Raw genomic sequence first — 25,974 nt, 5'->3', positions numbered from 1 at the left:
CGATGAGGTTAGCGCTCATCCACACCGTCCATCGGTTTTCTAGGAGCTAACAAAACCTGATATGGGGTCCACCTTTGTGCCATACATTAAGAAAAAAAATTGACGCATAATTTTAAAATAAAAATCATAGTAAAATATTCATTGAGTTAAGTAAAACGCTCAGCACACATCTGATCCGATTTTTCATACCAGAATGAAAGTCACTGGAAAAATCGGAATTATAGTATGTTCCAAAAAAAAAAAACTATATATATATATATATACACACACATACAAAAAACGCCATTATGATCATTAACAAACTAGTCTAAAACAGTCCTCCAGAACTAAAAAAGATTCAGACTGAGACTGAAATTGGCTTCTCTGGACGGTCACGGTCACGTAAGCAATGACAAAATAAGCTCCCTACCAGCCACAAACAATATGAACAGCCCCAGTAGGAAAGCAACAAGCGGACGATCGATGACTGGTTCGTTTCCTACAGCATTAGTTGCCACTCTTTCATGCATGTCTTCTTCTGAGCCAATGTCGCCTGTTATGGTTTGCTCTATGGGTATTTCTACAAACGTCCCACTGTCCACCATCGCGGGATGACTTGATACACTAACATGCCGACCTCCAGGTGTTTCTTCGGTTGCTCTATCGATGGCGATGGCCTAAATGAAATAGTAAACAAAGCATATTCTCTGTTAATACTCCTACTAGTAAGATTTAATAATCATTGCTTTAACTATCATATATTAAAACATACGATTTTTTAAAGCATATCAACCAACCTTGTATTGATTCCATGCAATCATGGCATCTTCACAACACGTGAAAGACTTATGTTTGCACCCACAAAATCCGTGAACTTGTGCCTTGCATTCTTCCCACGACTCATATATACCGGGTTTCCTTTCGACGAACACCACGTAAAATTTCTTCTTCATTTTTCTTGCATTTGGTAAACGTACAGTTTGTCAGTGCAAAAGGGGATCGATTGATGTCTACCAAATGTCTTCACAATTTGTATAAGAAGCAGGCAAAATGAAAGTGATGGTATGTTAGATTAACGAGGAAAGAAGTATATCTGTATGAAACTAATTCAAATAGCTCTGATTCAGTGATATGATGTCAATAGTACCTATCGAAAGATGCAAAATAAGAGTGTATCGGAAATCCTGTGAATCAGAAACAGTAATTCAACATAAACCTGCCAATATTATCCAAACCAACTTTAGTAGTGGTAGACAACTGAACCAATATTGTATCACTGAACTGTATAATCCAAACAGAAATGGGAACCAGATTTTCCTGTCCGGTAGAATTGTATCACTGAAAACCTGTCAAGGTTATCTGTCTCGCATAACAAATCTGGGAACCAAAACACCTAGACTAGCAGAACTGTAACAATAGCAATATATGAAAGTTATCTGGCTATCATAACAACTCTGGAAACCATAACTCCTTGAGTAGCAAAATTGTATCAATACAAATATGTGCAGATTATCTATCTGCAATAACAAATCTGGGAACCATAACTCCCTGGGTAGCAGAACTGTATCAGTACAAATATGTGTAGATTATCTGCCTATCATAACGAATCTGGGAACCGAAACTCCCTGAGTAGCAGAACAGTATCATTATGAAATATGTGAAGATTATCTGCCTATGAGAACAAAACTGAGAACCAAAACTCCCTGACTAGCAGGATGATTCATGCCAGAAGTGTAGCAGTAAGAATGTTAAACCTGCAACATTGTAATCAGACTTTGGAACAGTTCAGTGGCCACGCATAACTGCCACAATTTCTACTAACCAACATAAACCATGCACAAATTGCATGATCCATTCGACCTGCATTAAACCCTACAACATGACCCATTTGACCTGTAATAAAACCTGCAACATTCTCAGATATACAGCACAATCAATATAGGCAGGTCAAGTTGGTCATCAGAATTACTAATCCAACAATAATTTAAACATTCACAGTATTAAAGTTAAATCCCAAAAGACCACTCCATGTATGGACCGGAAAAAACAGTAACCACACCCATCCAGCAAAAAGAAAGTAATGTCCAAAACACCATTGTCAAGAAATATATGATAAGTGACCCAAAATTCACTCTTGGCCACTCTGAGGAAGGGTAACTTTTTGTATCCATTCCTTTATTCTTTCGTGTCCCATCTTCATAAAATACCCGGTACTTACTAAATCGGACTGCGGCACCCTTGCAGTCCGAATCTGTTCCTCACTGTTAAGACCATCCACGTCCTCAAGTATCCCCAGGAGCCGCTGCACATGCGTCATGCTCTTGCCCTGTGCCATAGTTATGGTCAGGGTCTTTACAGCTTCTGCCACCTCCCCCATCCTGTCCCCTATTTGTTCGCTCGGCTTACCCTTCCTATGAGGACTATTGTCACTCGCATCTGTGCAACTGTGACGAGATCCTGACGTTGTCTCCATTGGGCTTTTGTTATATCCCGTAGCCCTTTTTGTGGATCGATTGACACCGCGAGTGCGGGGAGTAGGCTTCTGATCATCCTCATCATCGGATGAGAGTCGTACAGTATCAGAAACCTGCTCATCAGAGTCGTCATCAGAATTCAATTCGTTACGACTGCGCCGCTTCCCTGAAATAGGTGAAGAGTAAGCCATGCTTGCATATGAATCATGTGCACATTTATTGCCGAATATAAACACCAAGTCATCCCATCTGTCAATGTGCTTTCCACGCACTTGTTCAACATAGGGGTGTGACTGTACACACAAAGACAATGTATTAAACATCATATATTAAATTTCAGAACTTTGTGGAATTGAAAAAAATAATAATAATAAATCCCACCACGATATATCCATCTCAGACATTATCGGTAGCGACAACCATCTTTCTGTCTTCATCCCACCCAAAACCAGATGCATTGAGCAGGTCCTTTATAGCCCAATACAATCTCTTCAAGGTTCGCAGGCAATTAGATACGTGATGATTTTCAAGTAAAATGCCACAACTATCATGGATTTCTTTGATGGTTGCCTTGTAGGCCTCGGGTTTAAACCCGATATCACTCTTAAGGCCGAGATTGACTTGTTCAACCAAGGCATCTACCAACGAATTGTCCATAATGTCGGACCATTGTACTTTACTTATTTTACTCGTAGAGGTTGTCTTACGCCTCAGGGTAGATATACCCTTTGGTGAGGGCCCTTTCCTTGCGGACGTGGCAGATTTTTTTGGAGTTGAAAGAGGTTGTGTTGGTGATCTTGGACTTATGGCTAGATGACCACCCCTATTTGAAGGTGATGACTCGAAGTTTTTATTCCTCGGATCTTTCGTAGTATTCCTCAGGAAATTCATTTGACCTATAACCTTAACAAATTAATAGCAATATGACGAGCATTTGCAAGATGCACACAGTTAATCATTCATGAGGGAACAAATTTTTTTTACAGTCTATCTAATCATAGCATCCATGTTTAAAAGTAAAAATTAGTTAAAATATTCTTGCTATAAACATAGCAGATCAGTTCATAATCAGTGAAAACTAAATACGTTGTTTGGTGCGTGGAAGACTATCATTCCACTTTCTCTCAGCTATCTCGTCTCTTTTCGTCACCCACTCTTCCCGACCGCGATACGTCACCCGAGATAAAGCCCGTCCTTCCTCCATGCTAGTTATCTCTACAAGGGATGGTGAACATCCTCTGTACTGTCTCCATTGTCCTCTACTACCTCAATCAGTCCGTCATCACCGTTAACTCGAAGGAAATTATGAAGGACACAACAAACTATGACAATTTTAACTTGAGTTTTAAACATGAACTGAGGAGTACGTAGGATAGGAAAGCGGCCCTTTAAAAGCCCGAAAGACCGCTCTATGACATTTCGCAACTAGGCATGACGATAATTGAAAAGTTCTTTTTGATTGACATGCTTTCTTCCAGTCCGGAACTCATTCAAATGATATCACACACCTCGATAGGGGGCCATAAACCTGGGCGAATGTGCATATCCAGCATCAACGACATAATATTTTTCTACACATTACAAGACATTTTATCATTATGTTTCATAAATAAACTCTTAAAATGTAAAGAAACATCCCCTATATATGATTACCATGAGGAATCAGAAAACAATCTGGGCGATAGGTTAATGCATGTTGTAAGACATGTGCATCAGATGCGGAACCATCCCAACCAGCAAGCACGTACACAAATTTCATATCGTAAGTACATGCAGCAAGAACATTTTGAGACAGAATTCTTTTCCTATTTCTGAAAATTGAGCTCGTTTCTTTTGGCAAATAAGCTGGGATATGGGTGCCATCTAGGGCACTGATGCAGTCCTACAATCAAAGGTGTGCCACGTGATCAGTTACTTCCTTTTACCACGTATAATTCTCACCTATGACATCATGCACTTGTATAATATTACCTGAAAGTATGCACTCCATAGAGGATTGTCGGATATTTCTTTGGGTGTGTGTAATCCAAGGAACTTCACATATTCTAGATATAGACCGATAATAGCATCCAACACCCTAGTAAAGTATCTGCTTACAGTCTCACCAGATCTTGTAAATCGATGACCAATCACACAATTACGTACATTGTGTCCGATAGTATGTAAGAACATAACAACCTGCTCTTCCATACTACACCTCGTATCGGATAGGAGTTGCGATCTCTCAACAGTGAAAATAATTCGAAGAAATTGTCCCTACACATTCTCAACTCCGCAAGACAATCAATATCGCTTTTTCTTATTAAGCCATTGACAAATCTATCCCTATCAATGTGACAATCCATTTGCTTTGCCTTAATACAGTAATGGTGATAATATTCAGCAGCGCCCATTACACATGCAGAGGTAGCAATGGCTGTTAATGCTGCAGCTACTTCACTCTCGGTCCAATCACTGGCAGAGGACCTTTCATCACTATTTTCCCCGCTGTCGGAGGCCAAGATTATTATAGATGAAACTTATCTGAATGGAAATTACAATGAACCATAAAAATTATTGAAAAATATGCAAATGATGTTTAATAGTCAAAACAGAGAAGCTGGAAAGATTTTCATGCATCTGTTTTTATGCAAACCAAATCATTATCTAGTTACCATTTTTTTTTTCCAATTGAACATGAATCTCTTTTTACGGTTGAATGAAGGATGAATTTGTTCTTACAGCTGAACGACGCATGCATCTCAGTACACAGTTGAATAAAGCATGAATCAAACATACAGTAGACATATTGAATCATGAATATCTATTTATAGTTATGTAAAAGAAATGAATCTGTTTACACTTACATATCCTTATAATGAACTTCCAAGTTCAGGGTCTACTAGCATGAATCAAAAAACTTGTATAATCTCTTTTTATAGTTGAATGAAGGATGAATTTGTTCTTACAGCTGAATGAAGCATGCATCTCAGTACACAGTTGAATGAAGCATGAACAAACATACAGTAGACATATTGAACCATGAATATCTGTTTGTAGTTATGTAAACAGAAATGAATCTGTTCACACTTACACATCCAATCATGAACTTCCAAGTTCAGGGTCTACTAGCATGAAAATCAACACTTGTATCAATTTTTGGATGCATGAATATTTGTTTACAAACATTTAAGCTTTGGATTCACTATCTGTTTACAGTTATGTCACCATATATGAATGTGTTTTCAGTCACTTAAGCAAATCCGAATACCTGTTTACAGTTATTTATGCAATAATGAATATGTGTTTATAGTTGTTTATCCAACCAGCTGATCATCATCGATAAACATGGGAATATCAAAATCAGTATTCACATACCTGTTCTTTGAATTGGAGATTGTAGAGACTTGGAAATATTGCACCGAGAGCTGCAAGACTTCTAATGTCTGCATCGGCGCATGATTAGTTGTAGGGGTTAGGGTTTGTTTTGACGATTAAAACATTTGATTAAGGAGATGGCAATAAAAAATGCGTGCTCTGATAGCATGAAGCTACCACTGTAAATCTCAGTGCTTTCGTATATTAACTTGCAGAATGGAATTGTAAGTAGGCATATAACAATGTTATAAGGGGAAATCCTACACTGGTCTCGCATAACAAAACACAAGGACTTTATTGCTGAAAATGGTAGACATATACGAAAGCGTGCATTTTAACAGAAAAGGGGTTTTAGAAGTGAAATACCTCAAAGAGAGATCAAGCTGGTAGATGGAGAGCCTTAGGAGAACAGAAATATTTCCAAATACAGAATTTTTGCAAAGATTTCACGACTGTGGGTATTTATAAACAGAAGCATTCCAATTTTTAAAATTTCTGCAAGCCACAGACAGAATCCAATATCCGATTCTGGGTGGCATGCATCCGTCCTTTCCAATACCCCACCCCTCCAAGACGGATTTTGCAAAATCCATAGTTGGATTCGAGGACTTGATATTTTCCTCAATTTCTACCCTCAGCGGTGTAGGGATAACTGGTAAGAGGAATAGGGGGTTGGCAGCATATGTGTGTATACGGCTGAGTATAAACACGCCATCAACGCAGAAGGGGCTTTTGCAAACGATGAGGGCAAAGCAACAAAAAATCATGAATCGGCTCATGGTTACACTTCCAAACCTATCGTAGATCTAACAGGAAGAGAGATGATCATACCTGTATGATCGCCCTTCCGCCTCGGAGGTCGGTGGTGCGAATGATCGATTTCCAACCCGCAACGTCCTCAAAGAGGTTATCCTGGCTGCAGTAACTAGAACAGTACCATCGGAAGGGAAGAAACAATCACTGGATGGCGGCATGCACAATGGCGGTGATGAGGTTAGGAGCTGCTGGTGTAGGATACTGGCCGTTCTCCCACAGGACGTTGAGATAGCGCTTCTGCATTTCTCAGATTTTGCTCGCACAATATTACAGTGCATTGAAAAGAGCGTACTCCTGGCAGCAGCGTCTAATGACAACGCTCTACCGCCATTTCAAAATTTTGGTTTTTGTATGTATTCGCGCGTGTTGTATTCTTAGCCTTTCAATTCCAAACCAAACAACGTACACGTTAAATCAGGACCCTTACTACCATACAACGCCTACTAATACGCGAATCCAAATAGGCCCTTAGCTTATTATTGTGCATTAGATAGTTAGCCTAATGTGTATGGATTACATTGCTTATTGTTAGCTTATTATTGTGCATTAAATAGTTAGCGTAATGTGTATGGATTACATTGCTTATTGCTTAGCTTATTATTGTGCATTAGACTATTAGCCTAATGTGGCTTATTTTTGTGAATTAGACAATTTGTTGCCCATTTGAGGATTTCTATGTGGCTAGACATAGACATAGTGTATCTTTGGTAGCATAGAAATCACTCAAATTGTCCCATTTTGGATAGTTCAAGGTTAGATAGATAGTATGCTTTCATATAACCTATTTAAATGCTCATGCCTGTTCTGTGCTCCATCTTCCCATTTCTCTCTGGATATGTTTCTTCCTTTTTATTTCTCATGTCAAATATCTTCACATCGCTTAGATATTTGGCATGAGAATGAAATGGAAGATTAACTTATCTGGAGAGACCTGGGGAGATGCTGACGGAATTTTGGAGTGGGCATTTAAATGGAAATATAAAAGTATTACAATCTATCCAACTTTGGATAAGTGACTAATTTAGGATTTAGCATAAACTTTTAAGGTATCATAGTGCTAATTTGATTTAGTATCTTTCAATTAGTAGATGATTAGTGAGGAAATTCCTAATACCCCCGGTAGTTTGTCAGTCACTTCGCCGATGATCTTGGATGAAGGATTAGGTCTACAAGATGAAGAAGTGCCCATTGAGATTAGTACCTTAACAGTCACAAAGTTCAGTAAAAGGAAAAAAAGATTGGTAGTGTGGGAAGATTTTGAAGAAGTAACCCTAAAGAACGATACGGTGAAGATACAATGCAAGTACTGCAAGGCTCAATATGCTAAACAGGTAGATGGGTCGACCATAACTCTGAAGAGACACCTATTGAAGTGTCATAAAAAATTGAGAAGCCAGACCTCAGGCCAATTACCCAATCATTGATGGATCCATCTCAAGGTACCTTATTCACCTATAAGTATAACAGGGACCATGTGAATGAGTTGACGACCGGATTTATTATTGCAAATGAAAAACCATTTCATATGTTAGAGAGTCCATCTTTTGTCCAATTAGCAGATGTGTTAACCTCTAATACGAGAAGGTCTCCTGTACAACAATAAAGAGAGTGTGCATGAAGATGTATGCAAGCGAGAAGGTCAAGTTGAAAGGACAGTTGACATCAGTTTTTCGAATCAGCCTTACATCATATTTGTGGACAGCATCCAATCAACGAAAGGGGTATATGTCATTAACTGCCCACTACGTTGATGCCGAATGGAGGCTCTACAAAATAGTTATAAACTTCTGTTATCTTACGTCTCCTCACACTAGTTTGATGATTTTAGACTGCATCTACAGATGCCTTGTGGGGTGGGGCATTGAGAAGAAAATCTCCTCGATAACTTTGGACAATGCCTCTGCAAACGATAATGTGATAACGAATTTGCAGAACCAGTTTAAGGCCACTGGTGACTTGTAGTTCGATGGGAAAATATTTCATGTTAGGTTTTGTGCCCACATCCTAAACTAGGTTGTATAAGATGGGCTTAAAATAATTGAGCCAACGATTGAGAACATAAGAGAGTGTGAAGTACATACGGGGGTCACCTTCACGATTAAATACAAGGAATGAGATTGTAAAATGGTTGAATTTGTCATCTCAGAGAATGATAAAGGTGGATGTCATGATACGTTGGAATTCAACTGACAAAATGTTGGATTCAGCGATAGCTTTCAGATATGCATTGTCTCACTATGAGAAGCGTGATAGTGCGTATCAGTAGTTGCCTTCTGATGATGATTAGACAAGAGCTGAAGCAGTTCACATGCTCCTTTCAGTTTTTTACGACACGACGAAGATCTTTTCAGGAAGCAAGTATCCAACAACAAATATATTTCTGTCAGAACTTTGGAGAGTAAAAGATGTTTTGTACAGAAGCTGTAGTGGACCAGACTTTCTACAATTAATGACTATTGGTATGCAGTTAAAGTTTGATAAGTATTGGTCTGAGTGCAGTCTGGTAATGGCTGTTGCAGTCGTTCTTGATCCTTGATACAAGATGTTTATGGTTATATTCATTTTTTTAAAAGTTGTATGGTGAGAAGAGTGCAACTGAGGTCGATAAGATACGTGATGCAGTTGAAGATTTGTATAATTTCTATGTAGAAACTTCAGGGGCTGCAAAAGATAATACCATAGGTCAGACTCATTAAGTTTGTTCTAGTTTTAACGTTGCTGCACAATGAAACACGATCGACAATTTTATGTCTTTCATGGCATAAGTTGAGACTCAAACGCAGACAACGCAAACAAAACTTGACCAGTATCTCAAAGAGCCACTTGTAAAGTACAAAGGTAAAGAATTTGATGTTTTAGGCTGGTGGAAGCCGAAAGCTCGTGAATCATAGTACCCTGTGCTTTCGGTGATGGCACGAGACATATTGTCAATTCTAATTTCAATCGTGGAATTAGAATATGCTTTTAGCATGGGGAGTAGGGTCTGAACAGCCGAAAGCTCGTGAATCATAGTACCCTGTGCTCTCGTTGATGGCACAAGACATATTGTCAATTCTAATTTCAATCGTGGAATTAGAATATGCTTTTAGCATGGGGAGTAGGGTCTGAACAAGTATCGAAGCTCACACCGGAATCAATTGAAGAGTTCATTTGTACAGAGAATTGACTGCGTCCGATCTACGGAAAAGGGAACTCTGTTGATGAGGAGTTCAAGGAAGAGGAGAGTGAGAAGCAGGATGAGACAGTACCTGTAACAATTGCATGAAGTAGGATGAGTTACTGCCTTCTATTTTCCTTGTATTTGCTTACGACAATTTGATAGTTATTATTTGTGGACTTGAATTTTAACATTTGATGGGTGGATGACTGGATGGATATTTTTTATGCTTAGCACTTATTAGCTTATCTATTTTAATGTTTCTTTTTTATATATTTTTCTCTTTTCATTTATGCTTTTAAATGACTTAATGTTGCTTAAATCTCATAGGGTTGGTTGGTTGTGTTTATTTATCTTCATTCCTTAATTATTTATATTGCTTCGACCTAACCAAATATTATTTTTTTCAAAATGCACACTTATAGATATTTCATCGGAAGATGATCTATCGGCAGATATTTGGGATTATGTAGCCCAAGTCTACTCCAAGGATGGAAAGATAATGTTGCAATGCAAGTTATGTGGAAAACAATTTGTAAACAAAACAAATCAGTTAAAATTACATTTGTCTTGTCAATGAGGAGATGCTACCCCATGTAGCAAAGCTCCTTCAAAAGTTTGGGATTTATTTCGAGTCATTCAAGACTCAAATACAAAGGCTTTCACCACCCCTTCCCCTACAACCAATACAACTAGGCGTAGAAGATATAGAAGTAGGCCTAATATAATTGAAGAAGGGTCAAGCAGAGGCACTATCCCCATAGTTAGTAGAGAAGAAGACATACTATTAAGGGAACAATAATAACGAGATTATAAAGAAGTCGTAAAACAAAGCTTGAAATTAGCATCCAGGACCAGACAACATCAACTCCTTCAGAGATAACATGATGCTGAAGCAGGCACGAATACGGGACATAAGCCAAGTGATAAGTTATCAAAGTTTTTTAAAAGTCTCGCAGCATTTTATAGGCGGTTGGGAATCCCGTATAAATCGGATCATGGAAAGAGGCTAAAAAAACTTGTTAAATCTATGAATGAGGACGATGGAAAGACATATCCATCATCCGATTCAAAAGAGGTAAACAACCATCTTTTAAACACCTCCAGCTCGAACTTAGCCCATAGTTCACCCACAGTTCAAGCCGTAAAAAGAGAACTAAAGGATGATTCTAGCGACAAAAGGTGGAGGAGGGGGTTACTATTATGGACAAGGTTACTCGGGTTACACGCCACAAAGGCATTCATCATACAGATGATATTGAATGAATGAATGGTTTATTGGTTTGTATGTGAAACTCCATATGAGATTTTGAATATACTTTTGATTTTTGACAATCTTTATTTACTTTGTTCGTTTTTTTTTTAGAAATTACTTTTGAGTCTTTGACAATATTTATTCTGAACAACTCAACTCAAGTAAGGAAAAAAAAAAAAAGACAAGGAAAAAAAGCTCAACTTGACCCGAGTCGGTGCTGGCTCGACCCGACACGGTCATTGTGATCGGGTCAGACTTGGTCTGGATTAGTCCAGGCCATACCCGGACTTGGATCGGGCCAGGAATGTTGCACTCGGTAACGAGTCGAGTCGAGTTCCGGTCGGGTATATTTCAAAACCAGAGCGGGTCGGGTTAGCCCTAACTAGGTCTGACTCGACTTGATGCCCAACTCTAGTCGCTGGTCAACTCATCACCTTACCGGATCTTCCGCCCATCTTCATCGCCTTCCAGATCTAGCCTTGTTGCACCCCCATTCATTTCGGCACACAACTCCTTATCTTGTGTCCAATTTAATTGTTGGAATCTTTGACTGCCAGTTTCACTATTATTGCTGCAATCTCTGGGAACCCATTGTTTTCGGCTCCATTTATCTATTCTCAGAGTTTATTGCTGCCACCTCCGTTTCCAGTGACCCATCTCCAAACCCACCTGAGCTTCTATCTCCCCTCTTTTATTTCTTCCTTCCTCTCAAGGGCAGAGCTTCGATCGCATCATTATCGTCGTAGGTTGCACCGCTGCAAGTGCCCCATCTTAGCATGAATCATCGATCACTACAAACCCTGATCTGTTGTTGCCACTGCCTCCACGTCTGTCAGCACGACCCTTCTCCATATCTAGCATTGTAAAAATCCCTTTCCATCATCACCACCGTTCGACTACTGAGACCCTTGATTCTCTGTTATTGTCGAAATCCCATGCTTTAACCCACCATCAACAAAACCAATTACCACAGAACCATCGTTCTCTACTCCTACCAATCCCCGTCGTTGGTCCATCTTCCTATGCTCTTGGCATAGTCATCTTCTCCATTGCCGGCCATCATCGCCACCATCGAAGGTCAGATATTTTTGTTTCTAACTGAACCCATCGCAGATCTGCTACAACAAAAACCCACCATTGCTGGCAAACCACCATTGCTGCCATCATTTCCAACGATTCCCTACTGTCAATTTTTGGACCTACCACCACATGCAATTTCTCTAATGGCCCCTATTGCACCTGATCCTTGGGATCATTAGTTTTCCTGCAATAGATCTAAGATCTGCCTTGTCTGTCACTACCAGATCTTTGACAATTGCCATCTCATCGAAAACCCATCCCCGTTCATTGTTTTTCAAAATGCATTAGGAATTACAAGGTAGGGTGTTTTCCATTGTTTTTTATTTTTTATTTTTCACTTTTCTGAGGTGGGTTTTGCTGAATGGGATTTGGAGTGTTGAATTTTGTTGTGAATATGACAGAAGGATTTGTTTTTGGAAGTGGGTTTTGTTTTAGAGGATTGAAGGTGTGGGATTTCATTGTTAATTGGAAGAAAGATTGGCTTCCGGGTGTTACTTTTAGTTTTGAATGTTGCAATTCAAGAATTTATTTCAATTTTTGAAGTGGGTTTTCTTGGGAGATTGGAAGCTGGGGATTCTCTATTGAATTTGATGGTAGTTGTCATCCTAACTCGTTGTTGGTGCCTAGACACTAGCATTAATCAACTATCTCCAACATCGCTGTATTATTCCAACACATTGTTGCTGCCCTTCTTTCTAGCGAATTGGTATGTTGTCTGATTAGTGCACTTTTCCTTATCTTCTTAGCATCATGGGCCTTAAACAATCACCGCCTTCACACACTGTTGATGATGTATCTTTCCCTTTTAGGTCTTTTGACAAGATGTGTTTTTGGTTTGTGCCTGGTGTATGGACCAGACTTGTTATTGTGTTGGGAGTATGGATTGATATATTTTTCTTTACTGTTGGAACATCTAGAGCCACCTGAAGAGCAACGGTTAAGCTCTAAGCCATTAGAAGTGTGTATCGACTGGCAGAGTAATAATTGAAATCTTGACAATCGGGAAGTGCCACTGGATTATTTGCTAGTTGTTGAAAGTGCCAATGGTTTTCATCTCAGAAGTTGTCAAAAGTGCTTGCTCACCTCATGTCACTCATCGTTTTGTCACCATGTTACTGTTAAAATTTTCTTCTGTTGAATAAATGTTCATTGTACTTTTCAAACTCAATTTACTCCTTTTAGTGCACTTTTGAGTTTTTTTTTTGGGTGATGTTAGAGTTTATTAGGGTAATTTGATTAGGTTAGGATATTTCCTTATTAATTAAGATGTGTATTTGTTGAGATCTCTCTAAATCTCTACCGGTCCCCCAAAGAAAGAACTTATAATTTCGAAAATGTATTCTCTTGTGGTTTAGCAGTTTGCTTGACCAATGTGCAATTCTCTTTGCTCTCCAGTCGGAACAAATTCTAACATTTGTAAAAAATGACATTTATTACATATGAAATGGGCTTTAACAATGGATAATAGATAATGTTCTTTTGGTGGATTTGAGGTAGAAACTTTAGATATCTAAAACTGTATTTGAGGAGGACCGTTGCTTTTGTTGGAAACCACAAAAACACCTAAAGACGAATCAAGCAAAGTAGATGCAATCGCACAACCAAGTCTAAACAATAACAACATGAATTTTAAAGTGGAAAAACCCTTGCGGGAAAAAACCATGGCCCAAAGCGACGAGTAAAGCACTATGAAAGCAGAAATTACAAGAGAGTGTTACTGAATCGAACAAGCCTTGAATCCACTTCATGAGCCCTAGTTATGCCCTTGAAACCCTTAGAAACGAATTAGAAAGCCCTCTCTATTACCCTAAACCTGATTACACCCGATATAGATACTATACAATAGGGATATGAAACAAATTCTGCACTTATGCAATTTTGTGTGCATCTTTGATGGGACTTCGATGGCAATGATCACCCATCAAGGATTTATCGATGGCATTGAACTTACTTCGATAACATCGAGTAGCAAAACTAAAATGTTCCAACAACCAGTATGGAATTTTATGAATTTTCTCGATGGAATCGAGCACCTGTCGATGGCATCGACGTTTGCTTGATTGAGTGGTTTGTCGATGGCATCGACATACCCTGTTGCTGTCAGATTTAAGACATTAACAACAATCTCCATCATGTCTTCAATCTTCATTCATTATAGCTTCGTATCGATCACCATCTCTAATTTCTCCTTCCATCATAGCTCCACCATCGCTTCTTGTGCACACTCCATCTTCCATTTACACCTTGTCCAAGCCCAGAGAAGTTGCACGGAACTTGAACTTCTCGGTGGGAACTACCTCAGTAAGCATGTCAGACGGATTCATGCTCATGTGAATCTTCTTTAGGGTCACGCCTCCTTCCTCAAGCACCTGTCGGATAAAATGGTGACGCACATCAATGTGTTTAGTACGTGAGTGATAAATAAAATTTGTAGCCAAATTGATCACTCTTTCACTGTCACAATTAACTGGCACTGCCTCCTGTTGAAGCCCCAACTGATTTATCATTCCCCTAAACCAAACACCTTTGAATGCTTCTGTCACTGCCATATACTTAGCTTCAGTTGTGGAAAGAGCCACCATAAACTGAAGCTTCGACATCCAATTGATCGCTCCACCCGCTAGCATAAATGAGTGACCGGAAGGTGACTTTCTATTGTCCACGCTGCCCACGTAATCAGAATCCATATAGCCTACTAACTTGTCCTCTGATTTTTCTAATGATAAGATGTAGTCCTGCGTACCTCGAATATATCAAAGTAGCCATTTTACTGCCTCTTAGTGTTACTTGATGGGGTTAGATATGTATCTGCTAACAACACCCACTGCATGTGAAATATCCGGTCTTGTACAAACCATGGCATCAAGCTGCCAACTGCACTCAAATAAGTCACACGAGGCATGTCCTGCTTTTCTTTATATGTTTTAGGACATTGTTAAGAAGATAACTTAAAATGAGCTACGTGGGGAATGCTGATCGACTTTGCCTTGTCCATCCCATACTTCATTAATACCTTCTCAAGGTATTCTGCCTGAGATAACCATAACCTGTTCATTTTCCTGTCTTTGTGTATATCAATGCTAAGAACCCTCTTTGCAGCCCCTAGATCTTTTATTTCGAATGTCCCTGATAGCCGAGTCTTAAGTATGTGGATTTCAAACATGCTATGATTGGCGATAAGCATGTCATCGACGTACAAAACCAGGATAATGAATTTTCCATCACTCAATGTCTTATAATAGACACAATGATCATACTTACTCTTGGTAAACTTCTGACTCACTGTGAAAGAATCAAATTTCATGCACCACTGCTTAGGTGACTGTTTCAGGCTGTACAATGACTTCTTCAACCTGCACACCTTGTTCTCTATCCCTTGTATTTCGAAACCTTTTGGTTGCCTCATGTAAATCTCCACTTCCAATCCTCCATGTAAGGAAGTCTTCACATCCATTTATTCAAGCTCGAGATCGCATCGGGCAACCAACGCCAACACGAATCTGATAGATACTTGCTTCACCACAGGTGCACATATCTCAGGGACGTTGACACCTCTCTGAGCATATCCCTTTACTACCAATCGAACCTTGTACCTATCATTTTTATTTTTATTTTTGAAGATCCACTTGCACCTGATCGCTTTATGACCAACAAGAAGCTCCACTAACTCTCACGTCTCATTCTTGTACAAGGAGTCGATCTCATCATTCATCGTTTCTTTCCACTTTTCGGCATCTGGCTCATCATGAACCTCTTGAAAAGTAGACAGATCCCTCTCATCTGTAATGAGGGAGATTGCGAGATTTGAGTCATCCCTTTATCTTGCCGGTAACCTATGATCCCTTGGCAAGTTCCTTCTCACAGGTGGCTACTCCACCTGCTCTTGTACCTCCGTCTGTGTCTTTGTATCAGCCTATGTCTCATATTTGTCTAACTGGATGTCCACAACCAAATTTTCGACTTCCTTGTGTTTATCCTTACGGAACAAGGATCCTTCGTCGAATTTGATGTCACGACTAAGGATAATTTTCTATGTGACCCGATCATATAGCCTGTACCCCTTCACACCACCACCATAGCTGACAAAGATGTACTTTTTAGCCCTTTTGTCCAGCTTATCTCTCTTAACTAACAGTATGTGAGAGTAGGCATCGCAACCAAACACACCCAGTCCCGAGTAGTCTACCTGCTGACAACTCCACACTTCCTCTGGAATTTTACATTCAATGGCCATAAATGGGGATCGATTCACTAAGTAACAAGCCGTGTTGACTACCTCAATCCACAATTCCTTGCCCAAACTAGCATTGCTCATCATGCATCGGGCCCTTTCCAAGAGAGTCCGATTTATCCGCTCAGTCACATCCAGTGTTCGAAATATCGGTATTGCGCTGTGTATCGGTTATCGCACGGGATATATTGTTTGTATTGCATAATTTATCGCACTTTTTGGGAAACATGGGGAAACATTGGAGAAATGGTTGAATTTTTCAATGAAACTTCAAGAATTGTTAAAAAAGACCTTAATACACACTTTTAAATCATAACATCTCAAAAAAAATGTGTACATAATAAGTTTCCTTTGTATAGGGTCCTAAGTTGTGCCGTCTGACTAAATTAATGCAATTATATTCAAACCTTCTTGCCAACTCATTTTAGGGCATGGGCCCACAAATAAAGCAAATCCAATTCTCAGGTGGACCACACCACAAGAAACAATGGGCATGATAGACGTTTAATCCTCATTGTTTCATGTTTTGTGGCCCACTTGAGCTTTGGATCTTCCTAATTTTTGGGCTTATGCCCTAATATGCTCTGGAAAAATGGATGAACAGAGTGAATTTCTCACAAACATCATGGTGGGCCCCACCATGTGCCCCACATACCGTCCATCTCTGGCTAGGTCCTGGCGGACGTGGATTGCTTAATGATGATGTCAGTAGTTAGTAGACTAGATGGTGGTCTATAGGCCCCACCATAATGTATGTTTTTAATCCACTTTGTTCATCCATTTTCCCAGAAAATTTTATAATATAATGCAAAAAATTAGGCACATTCAAATCTCATGTGGACCACACCACAAGAAACAGTGGTAATCGAACACCCACTGTTACAATGGGCCCTAGGAAGTTTTCAATGGCATTTATTCAATCACAACCGTTTTCTTGTTATGTGGTCCACTTGAGATTTGGATTTGCCTCATTTTTTGGATCATTGCATAAAATAATATGAAAAAATAGATTTGTGGCATGGATATAACACATGCATCATGGTGGGGCCCACAAAGCACTGTTAGTAGCCACCTCAAGTTAGGAGGCAATCCGCGTCCGGGCTAGGTTTTGGTGGACGTTCAATCCCCATTGTTTTCTTTGGTGGGGTTCACTTGAGCCTTCAATTTGCCTCATTCTGTCTCATGATCTAAAGTGATCTATCCAAATGGATGGATGGAATGGATATACAAAACATAAGGGTCGCACCGTCTTTGGTATAGCCGAGTCGCACCAAATCTAGGGGCCCGAATTAGGTGTTACCCGAGTAATAGATCTGTTGGTGTTACCCTTACCATATATCCACTTCGTCCATTCGTTTTTCCAGCCCATTTAGGACATTCTTAATGATTAAGCACATCCAAATCTCAGGTGGACCACACCACATGAAACAGTGATGATTGAACGCTCAACATTAAAAACTTCCCAAGGCCCATTGCAAGCAGATCCATGATGTTTATTTGTCATCCAACCCGTTGATAAGATCAACCAGAACTGAATGTCATGCCCCGAAATTCGGTGCCTGAGTTGGCCAGATCTGACTTCGAATCCTAGGTTGTGATTAAAATTTTAAATATTCTCAACTACTAATTTAATAAAAACTATATTATAATAAATCAAATATTCATCTAATACAATGTTTAGACTCACTTTTGAGTTTTTTTTCACTATACTTTTTTTTTAATCACAAAGATAGAACAGATCACTATGACCAGATAGATGGTTAGATCGTCCCTCCACTTCACCCTTGACTAATATCTGAGCCTTGAAACACTGTTAATGTGGGTGTGAACATAACAGCTCGTGGGATCATATCCAGCATAACAGCTCATGGGATCATATCCAACCCAAATCTGAAATTTGTATAATTATATAAAATGTACAAATAATGAAATAATTTGTTTAAAGTTTAAAACATGAATTAAAGTATTGAATGTTAAAAGATGAGATGAATGCAATACCGAAATAGAAATGATGCTTTAAATGTCAAATTTTCCATGAATTCTATAAATAACAAAATTAAATAACCATTATCTTTTACAACATCGTACCCAAGTGGATGGCCACGTTGCATTAACGCTCACGCACTAGTACCTCGAGGTGAGGGACCCATTTATACGTTAGTTGGTCAGACTACTGCTCCAGTTATACCTCTGGCGTATATGCACACACAATTGTATTCATACTTCATACACCAAGGAGACTCCAAAGGATCCAGTGGGTTCTAGGGTCTTTCACTTGAGGGACACGATTGCCCTACTTGCTGGTTTTAGGGTCTTCCACCCAAGGGACACAATTGCCTTTCCTACTTGCTTTAGGGACTTTCACCCAAGGGACATAATCGCCCTACCTGCTTTTGCCTTTTAGGGCCTGTTTGATTTTCCATGATACAATGTAAATCATGGTAAACAAGTAATTATTACCTTTTCACCATATTTGAAAATATGAGAGTAATTCCACCTCGAAAATCGAAACAAAAGTGTTGACTTAAATATGTGGACCCCACTGCAATGTATATGATATATCCACATCGTCCATCTATTTTATTAGAACATGAACCGAAAAATGAGGCAGATCCAACACTCAAATGGCCCACACTAAGGGAAACAGTGGCCTTAATTCGTCCACCATTAAAAGTTATTTTCTTCACTGGGCCCACATTGAGGTTTTCTCATCATCTAACCCGTTCATAGGGTCACACAGGCGTGGATAAGGGGAAAACACAAATATCAGCTTGATCTAAAACTTTTAAGGACCCCAAGAAGATTTTAATGGTAGGCGTTCGATTCCCGTTGTTTCCTGTGGTGTGGTCCACTTAACCTTTGGATTTGCCTCATTTTTTTGTTCATGCCATAAATTCGGCTAGCATAACAAATGAGCGGTGTGGATAAGTAACATACATCATGATGGGCCTCACATTGATGTTGTAAATTTCTCAATTAAAGTTTTAAAAAAAGTAAGTTGTCACATCTGCGTTGGGAAAGATGTGGTAATTACCTAGGTAAATAATTATTACCCATTTACATGGTGATTACACTTGAGCTGGAAAATCAAACAGGCCCTTAGGGACATCCCCAGGGCAGCACACCCGCATTCCAACATTCATTCTTAATTAAAAATAAATATGCACAAAATACGAATAATCACCATCAATTCAAATCAAATTGATGAAATATGCAACTTACTGTAGTTAGTTACAAACTACATAGTTTCATCACATATTCTTCGTTATTATCAAATTATGCATACGTGTCATTATAAGGTTCGATAGCTATTAAATCAGTAATTATTTTAATTAAATACTTAATATCCTCGATTATAAATTTAGAATTAATTTTTAATATAACTTAATAATTAATTTATCAAAATTACAATTTTATTTAAATTCAAATTAAAATTTCTTTATGAAATTGTAAATCAGTAAAGTGCAGAAACTCCTAAAAGTAACCATGTTAAATCCCAAATTAATTCAAATAATATAATGTATGATTTAGATTTAGTAATTCTAATTTAATTAATTTAATAATATATGAATAAAATACGAATATTTTATAATAATTCTTTACCTATAATAAATTAAGGAAAAATATCTTCTAAACATATTAATCAGATTCAAACCCTACTAGTTGAATTTAAGAAAGATAATAATAAATCTTAATTCAATATCATCTATTAGTACGCTTTCATCTATTAGGATTAGGTAAGTACATAGATTGAAAATCTATACTAATCACTAATTTTCAAGATTTAAATCTTAATTTATTAAAATTAGAATAAGTAATTATTTGTTTTGTTTATTTAGAATTAATCTTAGAATTTAAATTTTTCCAATCGAAATTAATTATATAATCCCTAAAATTCAAAATCAAACTCTAAATTTCATAATCTAATTAAACTACTAATAATCAAACTAAGTTAAACAATACTAAAGCAAATTTAAGTTTAAATTAGTTAATCATACATTAATATTCCTAAACTAAAAATTTACTTGATTTATGTTTAACTAAAGCTAAATAAGATATTTAAAATTATTAAATTTAGACTTTAATTATTATTAAAATTTGCCTAATATTATAAATATCATTATTTTTAATTAGTATGAATTATTTTAATATATTATTTCTAATTAGTCTTGAATAATAATAAAAAAATTTATAATTTATAATTTAAGTCAATGTACATAATTATGTCAGCAAATTTAATTTAAAATATATCTAAAGTAGGATTCAGAATAATTTCGAATTTAATTCCTACATAATTCAAATAATTTTAAAAATTTTTTGTATTAAATTTAGTAATTTAGAATTCTAATTTATATATAATTTTTTACTCTAATCTTATTGAACATCAAATATTTCATGAATAAAAATATCAACAATAAACAATAATTAGCTGCAAAAGTCAATTTAAATGAAATTAACTATATTGATTAAAATAATAATTTAATAACAACAATTATAAAAATTTCGAACTAGAGATGGATGTAACGGCCCGACCAACACTGTACAATATTGTCCGCTCTGGGCACAGCCCATACGGTTTTGTTCTCGGGGTCGTCCCTAAAAGGCCTCGTACAAGGAAGGTCCGAATCACACATAAAACTACCACTACTTCGAATAGCGCTTCCGATGTGGGGCAACGTTCAACCTCCCACTGCATACACAGTAGCCTGCCAACCACTGGTAGCTTGCCCAGACCCTTAGGCCTTGCCCACATCAGCGTCCGCCCATGTGTTCCCGCCCACATGTGCAACAGTGACGGGGCGTCACAATGGATCACCCACCTTGATAAAATCTTGATGAAGATTTTTTTTTTTTCTCTCTTTCATTTTTATTTTTATTTTTTTCCTATTATTTTTCCTTACACTTTCCCTTCTCATGTAATTACACCACCCTATTTATATTAGAGGGTCCCATCATACATAAAACACACATGTGGGAAAAAAAATTTAAATAAAATAAAACGTTAACTTTAAATGGCATCTCATGGAAGTGAAACACCCACAATTTAGTTTCATTTATTATAAAAAATATATATCACATATGTATAGCAAGTTATGCATATGTTGCGTGGTTGTGCATGTGGTGCATGGTTGTGCATGTGCATGGTTGTGCATGTGTGAGCAGTGTATACATGGGCGTCCATATAAAATCACTAATGTATAATGGATGGTTGATCAGGTGGGTGAGTTGATGGGTCACATTGATGGATGAATTTGGGTGGTGGATGACTTATTGAGAAGTTCTTTGGACGGTGTTGATTTGTGTATGAATTTAACGATTTTATTTGTTGGTTTTAGTTAACAAATGGGTGGTCGACTGATCTTATAATAAAACTTGCACCATTTGAAATTATTGGTTTGGTCATTGTGATGGGTGGTCTAGATTAGTGACCCCTGATGATAGTCACATACTTTATGTTTTCTAAATCCAACACTCACGTGCTAGTAACTTTACTACGAATTAATATATTTATATTTTATTAAAAATTAATAATATTTAAAACATGCTATTAAAACTTTATAATGTTAGAATTTAAATAGGCATGCTACACACGTTTATGATATACTACATTAAGTAATTATATCCTACATGAATGGATGGTTGGGATGTTTTGAAAATAAAATTTAAGTGGACCATGTGGTACCTCAATGAGCAGATAGGTCGATGTACAGTTGATTTTATGAATTGGTTACCCGATTGTGAGATATGAGGCATCGAATTTACAATTGTACGTATGGATGCATGGATAGTTTTCTCCTCCTCTAAAATTATGAGTTTACCACCAAAATATATGGCTTGTGGACCTCTAAAATATGTTAAACCATATTCCAATGTAAGAAGTATTCCAGTAAATTTATCCGAAAAAATGTGAGAATCATCATAGTGATTTTTGTTTGATTTCTGGGTGGCCCAATTGGCGGATCCAGGTATGATGTATGGTTGAATGATAAGATATATGTGAAATAATTAAATGATTAAGAATCTAATCCTTTATATAAGTTAATGTAAGGTTACTTTCATATTTAGATAGGTGCAAGATGGGTTTTTAGTTGATTAGATGGATCGTCGAATAAACGGCTTAGATGATTAAACTACAGTCCTGAAAATGGATGGATGAGTGGGTGACCACATACCCTATACGGCGTATGAACGATTGAATTTAGTGTATGTTTCAGATTTGAGCTAATGAATGAACGGTTGATCTTAGGTGTATGAGTAAATAGAGTGTATATATACATACATACACACTAAAACCATACAAATTATCAATCACACGTATCACAACTTGCATACTTTATGTGCACATGCATGCATGGGTGCATGAATAAATGGAAGGATTATGCATGGATATTTAGATGCATGCAAATGTGCATGTATGCACTGTTGCAAAAAAATATTGATTTTAATAAAATATATTTCAAATACTAAAATAATATATAATATATAAAAAGTTGTTTTGAAAAACACTTTTCTGTGGGTTTTTGGGAATAGTCCCACATGGAAAAGAGAAGAGAAAAAACTGTGGTTTATATGAAGGATGTGGAGTATTATAATATTTACCTACCTAGTTCGTGGACTATGGACCTTGCGTGTTCCAGTGCGTAGCACTGGAACACCCGCGCGTGCGCTCGGGCTCGGGCACGGGCACGGGCTCGGTGCGAGGGCGTGGGCATGTGAGGCAGTGTGGCTGTAGAGGCGCTAGTGGTGCACTTTGAACTTCGCACGTTCGCATCGTGTCGCAGAGGGTTGCTCCTTCGCAACCTTGAGTGAGACGTGTGCGAGTCGCGGTGTGACTAAGTGGCTATGGCGGGTGGCTGGTTAGCAGAGAGACTAAAGGACTGGGAGAGAAATCTCTCAGTATAAATAGAGGGACTGAAAAGAGCTGTTGCAGCAGAAACTGTAACAGCTGAGCCATTAGTGCAGAGTCCAGCTGTAACTGCTGCATGGCTAGCCCAACAGCTAGAAAACGGCTAGCTGTTGTCTCACAACAGTCAGCATGCAACAGCTTAATGGCTCATGCACAACAGTCAGAAAACGGCCATAAAAGGGCTAGTTTTCCAACAGCTAGAAATAGCTTAATGGAATTTAAGTCTCTGGACCATACCCCCCTAGCCACCATAGCCTGTAAAAGGAGGACCTGGATGGATTTCCAAACCATCTTAACTCACTCTAGCAAACCCATACGAACTGAGACAGCCACCCCCTCTCCACTCATATATTCTAGTGTTTTCAGCAACGTAGCAAGGCTTAAACCTTAGCTTGAAGAACAGACCAGTGGTGTGGTCTAGGACGGTTCAACTGAACCAGTGGCTGAAGATTTGAACTGACCTGTGCAGAAGTCGAAACTATTTTTCTCTTCTTTTCTTCTACTCTTGGGATTTTTCCTTTATACTGTAATACTGCCAAAAAGTGTGTAATTGAGTTCTATTTGGTGGGCCTTCGTGTTTGCTGAATGCAGACCCACACCAGGCTCGTCGTAGCCTAGAAGCTGTTTGCCTGTAACCTATCAGCATACTCAATTCACTTGAGTAGGGGCAAATAATGCTCTAAGGACAGCGTTTCAGACGTGCTTCAGCCTGTCCTGATTTCTGATTATTTTGCAATTTTCGGTTTCCACATTATACAGAAATACATTAATCTGTATAACTTCCAACAATCTTAAAGCGTTATTATTCTGATGGAAGCCGACAGTGTTTCATCCATCAAGTTGATGAATCAGGACTTGATACGTCTTGATTGGTTCGATGGAACCAATTTTACAAGATGGCAAGACAAGCTGAAATTTCTCCTGATGGTGCTGAAGATCTATTACATATTAGATCCAAATTTGTAAGCACTACCTAAAGCATCTGATCAAGACACACTTGAACAAGTAGCTGCCCGCACCAAAAGAGCTGAAGACGAACTCTTGTGTCGAGGACACATTCTGAACGCTCTCTCCGACCGCCTGTACGATCTGTACCAACAGACGTCATCAGCAAAGGAGATCTGGGCCGCTCTGGAATTCAAATACAAGGTTGAAGAAGAAGGTACCAACAAGTTTCTCATTGCCAGGTATTTTGACTTCAGCATGGTAGATAATCGACCGCTGCTGCCCCAAATCCAAGAACTGCAGCTGATAGTAAACAAAATAAAAGTGATAAAAATCGATCTTCCTGAATCATTCTAAGTCGGGGCTATAATCTCCAAATTGCCACTGATGTGGAAATACTATAGAAAGAAGTTGCTGCATAAAACCGAGGACTACACACTAGAACAAATCCAGAAACACCTTAGGATTGAGGAAGAATCCCATAACCGCGATAGAAAAAATGATAACGGGAATACCTCGTCCAAGGTACATGCTGTAGAAAGTACTAATAACAAACATCCCGAGAAGGACGATTCCCTGAAACCTAATAAAGGAAAATCCAAGAAGAACACCCAAAAGAAGAACGGAAAGTTCAAGGGCCCATGCCATGTCTGTGGAAAAACAGGGCACTATGCTCAAGTATGCTGCTATCGCAAATCTAAAAATGAGGCAAGTGCAGTAAAAGAAGGCAATATCGTGGCTATGATCACTGAGGTGAATACCATCCAAGGCAAAGTTCCAGGTTGGTGGTATGATACTGCCGCTACTGTACATGTGTGCTACGACAAATCAGCCTTCAAAACCTATGAGGAATTGACCGATGGTCAAGAAGTCCAAATGGGTAATAAAGTCCGATCGAAGGTCGTCGGCAAAGGAACTGTCAAACTGATATTCACCTCTGGAAAGAAAGTGATTCTAACTAATGTATTGCACGTCCTAGACATGAGGCAAAACTTAGTTTCTGGGGATCTTCTGGGAAAACCAGGTACACGGGTGGTGTATGAGTCAGGTAAATTGATTCTGTCCAAAAATGAGAATTTTGTTGGAAAAGGATATGCTTGTAACAGAATAGTTAAGTTTTCTCTGAATGAAAGTAGCACTTCTGCGTATATGGTTGAATCCGCTGGACTGTGGCATGATAGACTAGCCCATATAGGTTATAGTACCTTGAAGTTCGTGGCTAAGAATAGTTTAATCTCATACACAGATAATGAAACCGAAAAATGTGAAGTGTGCATAAGATCCAAAATGACAAAGAAACTTTTTCCAAGTGTTGAAAGATCGTCTCAAGTATTGGATCTTGTGCACAGTAATATCTGTGAGTTAAACGGCATTCTTACTTGTGGAGGTAAACGGTACTTCATAACCTTTATAGATGATTGCTCTAGGTATGTGTATGTGTGCCTATTAAAGAGCAAAGATGAAGCATCAAATATGTTTAAAATATATAAAGCAGAAGTAGAGAATCAATTAAATAAAAAAATAAAAATTCTCCGTAGCGATAGAGGAAGAGAATACTTCTCTAATGAATTCGATAACTTCTGTGAAGAACATGGACTGATACATCAATGTATAATGCCATACACATCTCAACAAAATGGAATAGCTGAAAGGAAGAATAGAACATTAGTAGAAATGGTCAACTCAATGCTGATAAGAGCAAAGTTGCCACTAAGTCTATGGGGAGAAGCACTGCTTGCAGCATGCCATATAATAAACAGAATTCCATCTGAA

At 38.2% G+C, this 25,974-nt stretch overlaps 1 protein-coding gene and 1 pseudogene across 1 annotated transcript; one reads left to right on the top strand and one right to left on the bottom strand.

Annotated features, from left to right (window-relative positions):
* LOC131237064 (protein DETOXIFICATION 45, chloroplastic-like) overlaps positions 1 to 25,974 on the top strand; it is an 88,504-nt pseudogene that overhangs the window by 15,082 nt on the left and 47,448 nt on the right.
* Positions 337 to 934, bottom strand: LOC131237063 (uncharacterized). Its single transcript, XM_058234711.1, has 2 exons — positions 777 to 934; positions 337 to 656 (listed from the first exon to the last, which is right to left on the bottom strand). The coding sequence occupies exons 1-2, from the start codon at positions 930 to 932 to the stop codon at positions 378 to 380; spliced, it is 435 nt and encodes a 144-aa protein (XP_058090694.1). The 5' UTR covers positions 933 to 934; the 3' UTR covers positions 337 to 377.

This window comes from Magnolia sinica, chromosome 2, assembly GCF_029962835.1.
Source record: "Magnolia sinica isolate HGM2019 chromosome 2, MsV1, whole genome shotgun sequence".
Lineage (NCBI taxonomy): Eukaryota > Viridiplantae > Streptophyta > Magnoliopsida > Magnoliales > Magnoliaceae > Magnolia > Magnolia sinica.
The sequence above is the reverse complement of the archived record's forward strand: the minus strand, read 5'-3'. Positions and strand labels throughout refer to the sequence as shown.

What these genes read in the sequence shown, in the direction of transcription:
- LOC131237063 (XM_058234711.1), bottom strand. Translation starts at nt 932, where the DNA reads ATGAAGAAGAAATTTTACGTGGTGTTCGTCGAAAGGAAACCCGGTATA. An exon ending in TTGCATGGAATCAATACAAG is followed by an intron (nt 657 to 776) that starts GTTGGTTGATAT and finishes TATTTCATTTAG; the next exon opens with GCCATCGCCATCGATAGAGC.